Source organism: Ipomoea triloba, chromosome 10, assembly GCF_003576645.1.
Source record: "Ipomoea triloba cultivar NCNSP0323 chromosome 10, ASM357664v1".
NCBI classification, from domain to species: Eukaryota; Viridiplantae; Streptophyta; class Magnoliopsida; order Solanales; family Convolvulaceae; genus Ipomoea; species Ipomoea triloba.
This window is the reverse complement of record NC_044925.1, coordinates 1,014,515-1,026,710: the sequence shown is the minus strand read 5'-3', so window position 1 is coordinate 1,026,710 and position 12,196 is coordinate 1,014,515. Positions and strand designations below refer to the sequence as shown.

Sequence of the window (12,196 nt, the reverse complement as noted above, 5' to 3'; positions counted from 1 at the left end):
ATACTACAGTTGTGTTGAACAGATGACGTTCAACACAACTGCAGTATCAGCCATGATCATGTGGACCATGGTCCACCATATAATTTGCGATTTTCTAGGCTAGGCAAATACGGGATGAGCGGGACTTCACTCTGGACTCTTCTCGGTTCCCTTTGAACCTTATCAAGCATCGGGTAACCCTTTCCCACCACACTCTGACTTCTAAATAAGAGCACCAAATGGTACGATACTCAAACCAAAATCTTAAGTCCACCACAAAAGTTAACTAATGAGTAGAGATTCAGCCTCAATTTAAATACCACTCCACAATCTCTTGTGGAGCCGATGATGGATCATATAAAAAATATTCAATTTTGTTTTATTACCCGTAATGAACCTTTGCTTTTCATATACTATTCAACCTTTCTAAAATGAGAACTCAATAAATTTGGCTTAATCTAAAATTAACACGCCATGTAAGTTCCAATCAGCAGAACATTAACGTCTGAACATCCAAAAAGGTTACGTTACTATTAGTATGTGAACAGTTTGAACGGAGACTCTTCTCGGAGAGTTAATATCACATTATCACGTGGGCTGTCTTACGTAACAGTGACGGAGCCCACCCGAGTTTCCTTGAACCCACGGGCGAGTCAACACAGGTCCATTTCACGTCTTTTAATCGCCGAGTTGAAAGTAATCGCGGACGCGTGTAAAAGCATTATACGAAGTTTCTAAGAGGGCCGTTTGTTTAAACCCAGAAAAAAAAAACACAATCATTCATCTCCGTAATCTAGTACTTTAATGAGAGGGCAGATTCGTCATTTCCCCCAGACCTACTCGTGTTGCACGTTTTCCTCACTCTACTCATGGCCCTGCCGGTATAAATTCCCAGTTCTTTTGAAAGTCTTTTTTCTCAACTCCTAAGCCATAGAGAGAGGATAGACCAGTACTTCGAATTTAATATACAATTCAAGTTTTTCGCGTTTACAGTCCCAACCAGACATCGTAGTTTAGTACGAGGAGTACGAGTGAAGTTCGATATGGTGCGCACGCCGTGTTGCGATAAGAGCGGGTTCAAGAAGGGGACATGGACGCCTGAGGAAGACAGGAAACTAGCGGCTTATGTTACCAGATATGGGTGCTGGAATTGGAGACAGCTTCCTAAGTATGCTGGTAATTCAACATGGAACTAACCTTAATTAACGCTAACAATTATTGGGGATTTTGTTTTTTCTTTTTGTTTTTTTGGGTTTGGGGTTAATTAATTTAATTTGTTTTTGTTTGGGGTTTTTGTAGGATTGGCGAGGTGTGGGAAGAGCTGCAGATTGAGATGGATGAATTACTTGAGACCCAATATTAAAAGAGGGAACTATACCAAAGAAGAGGATGAAATCATCATGAGGATGCATGAACAATTAGGCAATAAGTAAGTTCTTATAACCCAAATCCCCAAACTGCATTCCCATTTTTGTCACAAAAAAGCCAGGGAATGAATTTGTTAGATTTCGGGGTTTTTGGTGGAGTCGAGCTGACATTTGAATCTCTTATCGTTGCAGATGGTCAGCCATTGCAGCACACTTGCCGGGAAGAACTGACAATGAGATAAAAAATCACTGGCATACCTCACTCAAGAAGAATTCAAGACAACTATCATCATCTCCGGCTCAACCAAAGAAGAAATCCTCATCTAGCCGAACCAAAAGGCAGGATCGGGCAAACTCGTTTCCCGAAAACCCCATAATCTCGGCTCATGAAATCTTGGAGAGTTCTCAGTGGTCGCCACAACAGTCATCAAGTGAGGCTTGTTCTTCTTCTCCTTCTTCTTCCTCCACCACCACTACTACCACCAAAAGTGATGAAATTATACATGATGACCAAACCGTCCAAGGTGAATTTGGTCATATGGAATGCGACGAAAGTTTTTGGAGTGAGCCGTTCATAATGGACAGCTTATGGTCCAAGAATGAATTTGATGTGCCTTCAATCGACTTCGGGCTTTTGTCTCCACCTTCTCCTTTTAGAGACTATGATTTCTTGTGCTCATTTGATCATTTTCCAGAAGGAGTCAACAATTTGAATTGGTGAGAAATTGATTGTGTGAAAATTATATATATAGATATTTACCTCGTGTCATGGCAAATAACGTTGTGTCCGACACTAATCCAAGACGCTATATATATACTACGTTGTTTTAGAGTGGTCTTAAAAACAAAAAGTAGAGGTGATCTTGTAATTGCAACTGTAATTTGAAGGGCATAAGTTTAATTATCAAAAGTATGATTAGCCTTTCATTCCTCTAAAGCCCAGCTGTGAATTTGTGCATACTCAAAGTGGGTCTGGTTATTTTTCTCCAGCAATCTCCTATTTCCTTTTTTTTTTTTTGGTAATTATTGGTATTGGAGCTGAAAATGGTTTTTTTACCATCATAATTCTTACGGTGAAATTCTTGGTTTCCCATTCTAAAAGAGAAAAAAAATTGTTCGCGATCCTTGTATTTACTTCTTGACGTAATAATAGAATTCTTCTATTAGTCTAGCTTGTATGAGACCATCTTGCATGAGTTTGATACTATATAATATTTTTTTATAATCAATAAATATAACATTTTCTCTCTGCAAAATATTATATTTTTGTTAAAATGTATTACATATTACATATTTGAGAGTTGTTTCACATAATATGCTCTTACACAAGTTTTTGTAAATATTCTTTAGTCATTTAACTTTCATAAGTTTATTAACCACATCATGAGTTTTTTTTTTTTTTTTTTTTTAAAATTACCCTGTAACTAAATACTCCGTATACAAGAATTACTCCATAACTGAATAGTGTTATAACAAGAGATAAAAATTGAGTGGTAAATATGGGAGGTAAATAGTAATTAATTTTTTTAAAAGGTATTTAATTAAATAAATATTGACACGTATTTACCATTATAATTAAATTTTATTGATAATGATGTGAAGAAAATTGTTAAATCGCAACTTTATTTTTAGATGGGCTTTAATGCATTATAGTCGATGTCTCAATAATAAACTCCACAAGGACAAGTTAGATAAGATTCTATTTGACATCACACAGTATAATGGGATATAATTAGTGAAAAGTTTTGAAATTTTTTTCAAGAATTAATTTCATTTTTTGTCATAAACTTATAGGTAAAATTTTACTTTTAGTCTTTTTTATCATTTTTTTTTCATAATATCCTCATTTGGTCCTAATAGACATTTTTTGTCCACCGTCAACAAAATAATTGAAATGTCATCAAATAAAGAATATTTTGATCTTTTTTTTATACAAAGCAGGTTGACCCATTATATTTTTTTTATATTTTCTTTTTAAAAAAAATCTATAATTGAAGACCGAAATACTTTTGAATTTAATGAAATTTAAACTGTTTTGTTGATAGAGAACCAAAAATGATTATGCCACAATAATACTAAGACAAAAAATAAATGTTCTGAAAAAAAAAATTTTAAGTGAACCATAGCATATTAACCTAGAACTAAAATTGGAATTAACGCTTTTTTTTCATCAATAAATTTTTAAAATCTAAGGCACCGCATAAATATTGTCTTTTACCTAATGAATTGTTTTGACGACGTGTGATCAAGGGAGAAAAATAGTTATACTACATAGATATCACAATTTACATGTTTTGGCGCTTAAGGAACACAGAATCTTATGCAAGTAAACATCATAAGTTTTCATTTAGTATACGTAAATACGAAGACTTTTTTTGTTTAAATTCCGACAAATACGAATAGTGAAAATGACAAATCAGTGTAAAGAGTTGGCCTGGATGGGAGGTGAGATGATCGTTGATTCGTTGGTTTTGCCTTCTCAAATGCTGTCCACCCAATTTTATCAAAATTCAATCCTAACTGAAATTGTCACAATAAGTACGTACAATAATTTCCTTGAATATTAATTTGGATATTATCTTTATGGGTTTCTTTTTTCTTTTTTATATTTCGAAGTGAAATAAGACAAAAATAAAATTAAATAACTAGATCTCATGCATGGACAGGGAATATAATGTTGTATATAGCTAAATACTATAAGATAGGGCTATGGCATGCAAGTTGCAATAATTTAATATGAATTCATTTATTCTATTACACCTTTTTGGAATTAAGGGAGGGGTCCTTTCGAAAACAACTCTAATAATATATAGTAGTGTGTTTTCTTTGTCTGGAGACGCTGATTTTATCCTTGTTAAAGTTTTCAATGATTTTATTAATATAATGAGATTAACTTAATACAAGACTATATGGTCTTGTAATGATTTTAATCTCAATGATTAAATCTACTAAAGACATATTCTTCATGTCGATCAATTACATGTGAATTTAACATTTTTTGAGGAGATTTGACCATTTGATTGTTACTACCAACTATTAGTATTATATCACCCATGTATAAACATATTATGACATAACCGTCTACTACATCTTTTACGTAGGCACACTTTTCACTGTCATTTTTTTAAACCAATTAGACATCACTGTATTTGTCAATTTTTGTTTGCCATAGTTTAGACATTTGTTTTAAATATATAGTACAATGATTTAACAAATTTACAGACTTTCTTCTCTTAGCCTGGAACTATAAAACTCTTAGGTTGTTTCATATAAATTTCTTCATCTAACTCTCCATTTAAGAAAGTTATTTTTATATCCATTTGATGAATTTTTAGGTTTCGCAACGCGACAATGACAAATAGCATCCTAATGGAATTTATTATCATTACAGGAGAATAAGTATCAAAACAAATGTGACTTTCACATTACCTATAACCCTTAAATACAAGTGTAGAGTCTTATACTTCTCAATGGAATCATCTGATTTAATCTTCCGCCTAGAAACCATTTAGATCCCAAAGGTTTACTACTTGGAGGAAGATTAACTATTTTTCGAGAATGATTATGTAAAATGTAATCAACTTCACTTTTTATAACCACTTTCTATATTTGTCTTTTTTTAGAAACCTTTACACAAGTCCGAGGCTCATTTTCTAATAACCAAGTTAGAAAATCATTTTATTTTATAATAAATAAGTTAGATTATTAGATGCATACTCTAAGTCTCTAGCAAATATGTTAGAAAACTAGACCAGAGGATTTTTCAATCCTATCATTTTTGTTGCATTTAGGATAGAGCTCGGTTTCATTTTCAAGCCCTCCACTCTCATTATCCACATCATTGTCGAATGTACATATGTTTCGACGTACTCATCGTAGTAAGTTTTTCAGTAGACCTACAAGGAAACTTATCCTAAAAAATGATGCATTTCTTGATTTAATTATTGTGTTCTTATGTATGTCTTGAAACTCATAAACTAAGAACTAATAAGAACTATTATTATGTGTATAGCTAATAAAAATACAATTCACGATTTTTGTGGACCCATTTTTATCAAAATGCAATCCTAACTGAGGTTTTCACAATAAGTACGTACAATAATTTCCTTGAATATTTGGATATTATCTGTATGGGTTTCATTTTCTTTTTTCTTTTTTCTTTTTTGGCATTTTGAAGTGAAATAAGACAAGAATAAAATAACAGGCTCTCATGCATGAACAGGGAATATAATGTTGTATATAGCTAAATACTATAAGATAGGCTATGGCATGCATGTTGCAATAATTTAATTTGAATTCATTTATTCTATTCAACCTTTTTGGAATTAAGGGAGGGGTCCTTTTGAAAACAACTCTAATAATATATAATAATGTGTTTTCTTTGTCTGGGGACGCTCGTTTTATCAGCCTAAACGAAGCACATGCAAGATCTCGTCAGGTGTTGTATGGAGAACAATTTCACAAAAAAAAAAAATTAATTATAACATACTTTAGTAGCATACGTAAAATAATTCAAGAATTAGAAGCACCTAATGATATGCATTCATATCAGACATCATTTCTGATATTGTAAACAATTGTTGCCTGATTCTTTCTCTTTTCTTTTTGTTTATTTATTTCTCTATTGTATTTGATACAGTGCCTAATCCAGATAAACATTTTGATTAAAATTGAGTAGAAACTAACTAGGAAACTCTTGCATTCAAGATACACGATTATTTTTCAAAAATGAATCTTTAATATACTAACATTGAAATTTTATGTCAGTAGTGCACCTTACAATGTAGATCAAACTCACATATGATTTGCGACTAAAGATATTTTCTATGCCAAAGATCTTGTGGTCTAGTGGCACCCAGTGTCCCGGTTTACACATAGATGATGGGAGTGGGTTTGAGCCTCAGTGACTCTTTGTGCAAATACTACATTGTAATAGAGTTAGTAGTACTAAAAAAAAAGATATTTTCTATATATGCATATAAACCCAAGTGATTTTTAACATTCTTTAAATAGATTACAATGTTTTGTTATGTTTTTAAAATACAAACCTGAAACCACGCACGTATCTTTCAATCGTCTCAGAAAATAACATTCATGCTCCCTCATAGTATTACAAGTATGATTTTTTCTTCTTACGTTTCACCGTCATAATTCTTGATATTTTTTCAACATAATTTTGGTACAGATTACTTTATGGAGAAATTCTAGATGTGCACTTATAGCTAGATATTATATACATATAGGTAATTAACAAATTAAATGATAACTCGAGCCTAGCTAGGTGCGAATGTGCAAAGATGTGCCTGGTGCGAATTGATTATATATTATTCTTGTTAAAGTTTTCAATTATTAAATTTACTAAACACATGTTCTTCATGTCAAAATGTGAATTTAACATTCTTTTGTGGATTTGATCATTTAATTTGATTGTTACTGCTAACGATTAGTATATCACTCACATATAAACATATCATGACATAACCGTATACCACATCTTTTACATAGACACACTTGTCACCCTCATTTATCTTAAACCCAGTAGTCATCATTGCATTTGTCAATTTTTTATTTTTATTTTTTTCCATAGTTTAGACATTTGTTTTTAATATAGTACAATGATTTAACAAATTTACAGACTTTCTTCTCTTAGCCCAGACTATAAAACTCTCAGATTGTTTTTATATAAATTTCTTCATCAATTTTTATATCAATTTGATGAACTTTCAAGTTTCATAAGAATAAGTATCAAAGCAATAATGACTTTCACATTACCTATAACTTTAAATACGAGTGTAGAGTATTAGAGTATCCTTAGTAGTTGAGTTATTTCGCGGTTTTTGAGAAGTTTTGTAAATGTGATGGGAGGAAAAAATAAATAAAACAAATATAACTTTTAAAAAAATAAATAAATAAAGTCAGTGTGACAAATCATTAAAAAAAATTTCTTCAAAACCTAAATAACCACATTCTTGTAGGAGCACCCCAATCCTCTCTCTTATCTTCTCTCCCCTCCATGTGTGTTTCATCCCCTAAAAAACTCTGAAATAACAACTGATGTGGTTGCTCTTATACTTCTCAATGGAAGCATCTAGTTTAATATTCCGCCTAGAAACTATTTAGATCCCAAAGATTTACAACCTGGAGGAAGATTAACTATTTGCCAAGAATGATTATGTAGAACATAATCAATTTCACTTTTTTTTTTTTTTGCTTTATAAAAACACTTCACTTTTTATAACATCTTTCCACATTGGTCTTTATGTAGAAATCTCAGCCTTTACACAAGTCTAAGGCTCATTTAATTTTCTAATAAACAAGTTAGGAAATCGGTTTAATTTATTTTATAATAAAAAAATTATATGCCAAAGACCTTGTGGTCTAGTGGTATTCGGTTTACATTTTCACATGGATGTTCTTTGTGCTTTAGTAGGTTGAGAAAGTATTTTTATTTGTATAGCCAATAAAAATACAGTTCACAATTTTTGAACCTTTTTTAAAATTCTTTTTATCACTATTGACACCACTAATTTTTCAAGACACCCTAGCCTTTCAAATATTGATAAGAATGTCTATGATAGATTTCTACAATGTGGATCAAACTGATCGACATATGATTTTCCACTGAAGATATTTTAATTTCTATGCAATAAAGCCAAATGATTTTTAACACAATCATTATTCCTTGGAACCAACTGATGGACATTCTTTTAATAGATTTCAATGTTTTGTTCAGTTTTTAAAATACAAACCTGAAACCACGCACGTATCTTTCATCCGTCTCAGAACGATAACATTCATGCTCCCTCATAGTATTACAAGTATGATTTTTCCTTCCTATGTTTCACAGTCACAATTATTGATATTTTTCATCAACATAATTTTGGTGCAGACTACTTTATGGAGAAATTCTAGATGTGCACTTATAGCTAGATATTATATACATATAGGTAACAAATTAATTGAAAACCCAAGCCTAGCTAGGTGCAAATGTGCAAAGATGATACATTTTACACAGAAACTTTCAAACATTTGTTTAGTTTTTATGGGCATACCTATTTTGATTATAGAACACCTTGTCTGGTTCAATAAGAGTTTTTAAAAACTTGAGCATGTATAATTCTCATTTAAAGCGATCTCGCATTTCTCTCACATAGGTGATTTATTTCCGGATTATTCCATATACTCTACTTATGTCAACCTATAACTTAGTTTTCATTTTGAACATAGGTGTCAGCTAGGTGTGTGTGTGTGTATGTATGATATCCATTTAGCATTGATATATCCTTTCAATATAGTTGGATGTCTTGTATAGTGTAGTCCAAGGCACGTAATGAGTATACCTTAAGTATCTCATTACCCATACTATTACATTCTAGTGATCATCATCGGGGTTACTAGTATATCTACTAAGTTATTTACTGCAAATACAATATTTCGCCTAGTACAACTCATTAGATACATCAAAATCAAAGTACCAAACCACCAATAATTCTAACATATTTTACTTGAGAAATACAATGTCCTCAATTTTTGGATAGATGTACGTTAGTATCAATTCAAACAACATCCTAGCAAATTGATTATTATTCTTGTTAAAGTTTTCAATGATTTTATTAATGTAATGGGATTAGCCACAAGACTATATGGTCTTCTAATGATTTTAATCCCAATAATTAAATCTACCAAACACATGTTCTTCATGTCAAATGTGAATTCAACATTTTTTCTTTGACGATTAGTATATTACTCACGTATAAACATATTATAACATAATCGTCTACTACATCATTGTATGTGTCAATGTTTTTCCCATACTTTACGTTTCTTTTAAATAGTACAATGATTTCACAAATTTACAGACTTTCTTTTCTTAGCCTAGAACTATAAAACCCTTAGGTTATTGTTTCATTTATATTTTTTTATCTAACTCGCCATTTAAGAAAGTTATTTTTACATCCATTTGATGAAATTTTAGGTTTCGCAATGCAACGTTTACAAATAAGTGTAGCGTCTTATACCTTGCAATGCAGCGATGAATCTATTATCATCACAAGAGAATAAGTATCAAAGCAATCATGACTTTCACATTACCTATAACCCTTAAATACAGTGTAGAGTGTTATACTTCTCAATGGAACCCTCTAGTTTAATCTTCTGCCTAGAAACCATTTAGATCCCAAAGGTTTACAACTTGGAGGAAGATTTACTATTTTCCAAGAATGATTATGTAGAATGTAATCAACTACACTTTTTATAACCTCTTTCCATATTGGTTTTTTTTGTAAAAATCTCAGCCTCCACACAAGTCCGAGACTCATTTTCTAATAAACAAGTTAAGATATCGGTTTATTATATAATAAATAAGTTAGATATTAGACGCATACTCTAACAAATATGTTATAAAACTAAACCAAAGGATTTTTCAATCCTAGCATTTTTGTTGCGTTTAGGCATTAATAGAAGAGATAAGAAGAAATTACCAAGATACAGTCATAGATGACTCTATTAGAGAAATCATCAAAGTTGAGGACCCAATTATACACAAAAAGACGATTAGGACTAAATCTAAAAAAATAACTATAGTCGAGAACTTAACTAGATACTAACTCTTATTTAATAGGTAGTTACTTGAAAAAATAGTCACACCCCAAATATTTTGGGAAAAATCATAACTTGTCAACATTATATTCATTATAGCTTGATATTATATACATATAGGTAGCAAATTAAATGATAATTCGCGCCTAGATGCAAATGTGCAAAGATAATACATTCTTACACCGAACTTAAACTTCAGCATTTGTATAATTTTCATGAGTGTGCATGTTTTGGTCATGGAGCACTTTGTTTGGTTCAACAAGAGTTTTTAATTAAAGAATTGAGCATGTATGGTTCTCCTTTGAAGTGGCACATTTCTCTGTCACATATGTGATTCTATTGTCGATTATTCCACATACTCTACCTATGTCAATCAAACACTTTTAGAATCATTAAAGCTTTAAGGTATACTAACCTCATGCGGGAGTCACCGTTTCAACAAGGAGTGAATAGGACCTTGAGACCCCATAGTGACCATATTTTGTTCTATAATTTATAATTGTTCCTTTGGAACCTATGTGCCAGGTAGGTTGGGTACTTGGGTATTAACTACAAAACTTTTATTTCAACGGTTTTAGTCATATTCTTTGTGACAACTTCTCTACCAACTCTTTGCTCTCTCTCTCTCTCTCTCTCTCTCTCTCTCTCTCTCTCTCTCTCACACACACACATATATATATGTATGTATATATATATCCACCCATACTATTGTCTTCCAGTGGTACGATCATCATCGAGGTTACTATTATATCTACTAAAGCTATTAACAACAAATGTAGTATTTTATTAGAATAACTCATTAGATACATCAAATTATCAATAATCCTAGCATATTTTATTGAGATCCTCGATTTTTGAATAGATGCATGTTATTATCTATTGACGTCCTAGCCAATTGATTGTTATCCGTGTTAAATTTTTCAATGATTTTATCAATATAATGCAATTGACTTAACATAAGACCATCCGATCTTTTAATTATTTTAATCCCACTAAATCGACTAAACACATGCTTTTGATGGACCTTTATCTCGGACTTTGTACATACCAATTTGGGTTTAGCACCCTAAGTAATAAAACTACTATTTTCATACCCCGTTCTATATATATATATATATATATATATATATATATATATATATAGAGGCCCTTGTTCACATGAGGACTATATACTATAGAGGACTAATCCTAGCCATCAAATAAAAAAACATAAACGACCTAGATTAGAAGATGATTAATATGGTAATGGCGCATGCAATTAGTAATTAAGGGCGGCAAATATGATATTTTATATTAATTAGTATTATGGAAGGCTTTTGATTAACTAATATAGAATCACTATTGAATTGTAATTAAGGTTAGAAAAGCAGTACTGCATTCCATACGGACAAAACAAAAAACAAACCAAAGATTCGTGTAGAAAAAGGTTATGAACACTGATGTGTGCCTATTTACTGAGTATTGTGTGCCTATAACGTAGGAGTTGTGTGCCTAACTTGAAAAATAATAGAAGTATGTTAATGAAAAGTTTTAAAGCTAAATGTTTTTTTTTCCCAAAAAAATGATTATGAATACCGGTGTGCGCCTATTTACTGAGTATTGTGTGCCTCAGTATTTCCTTCCTGTCCATCTGGGCACACGATTTAATTATTGAGGTATACATTATATTAGTAAATGTCACACATTGTATGTTTCCTTACGCATACGGAATATAAGTACAATATATGCACAAAATTCTTTCAAAAAAAATTAATAAAACAAAAGCATTTAGGCACACAACTCGTACGTTTTCCGCCACAATACTTAGTAAATATGCACACAACTGTGTTCATAACCTTTTCTACGCCAGTCTTTGATTTGTTTTTTGTTTCGTCCGTATGGAATGCAGTACTGATTTTCTAACCTTAATTATAATTCAATAGTGATTCTATATTAATTAATCAAAAGCTTTCCATAATACTAATTAATGTAAAATATCATCTTTGCCCTTAATTAACTAAAAAACTAATCTAAATATTACCTAAATCTACACCATTAATTTTTAGAAATCAATGGCTAGGATTGATCCTCAAAATCCTCTATAATATATTAGTCCTCACTTGAATAGAATTCTCTCTCTCTCTCTCTCTCTCTCTCTCTCTATATATATATATATATATATATATATATATATATATATATATATATATATATATATATATATATATATATATATATATATATATATATATATATATATATATATATATATA

General features: G+C 31.1%; 1 protein-coding gene across 1 annotated transcript; it reads left to right on the top strand.

Annotated features, from left to right (window-relative positions):
* Nucleotides 1–897: 897 nt before the first annotated feature.
* Nucleotides 898–2,339, top strand: LOC116032702 (transcription factor MYB4-like). The gene is made up of 3 exons (XM_031275397.1): nt 898–1,155; nt 1,279–1,408; nt 1,539–2,339. The coding sequence occupies exons 1-3, from the start codon at nt 1,023–1,025 to the stop codon at nt 2,065–2,067; spliced, it is 792 nt and encodes a 263-aa protein (XP_031131257.1). The 5' UTR covers nt 898–1,022; the 3' UTR covers nt 2,068–2,339.
* Nucleotides 2,340–12,196: the final 9,857 nt, after the last annotated feature.

Bases quoted from the DNA above. Each gene is read 5' to 3' on its own strand.
- LOC116032702 (XM_031275397.1), top strand. From the start codon at position 1,023: ATGGTGCGCACGCCGTGTTGCGATAAGAGCGGGTTCAAGAAGGGGACA. The intron at 1,156-1,278 runs GTAATTCAACAT...GGGTTTTTGTAG, and splicing joins ACAGCTTCCTAAGTATGCTG to GATTGGCGAGGTGTGGGAAG. The intron at 1,409-1,538 runs GTAAGTTCTTAT...TTATCGTTGCAG, and splicing joins CATGAACAATTAGGCAATAA to ATGGTCAGCCATTGCAGCAC.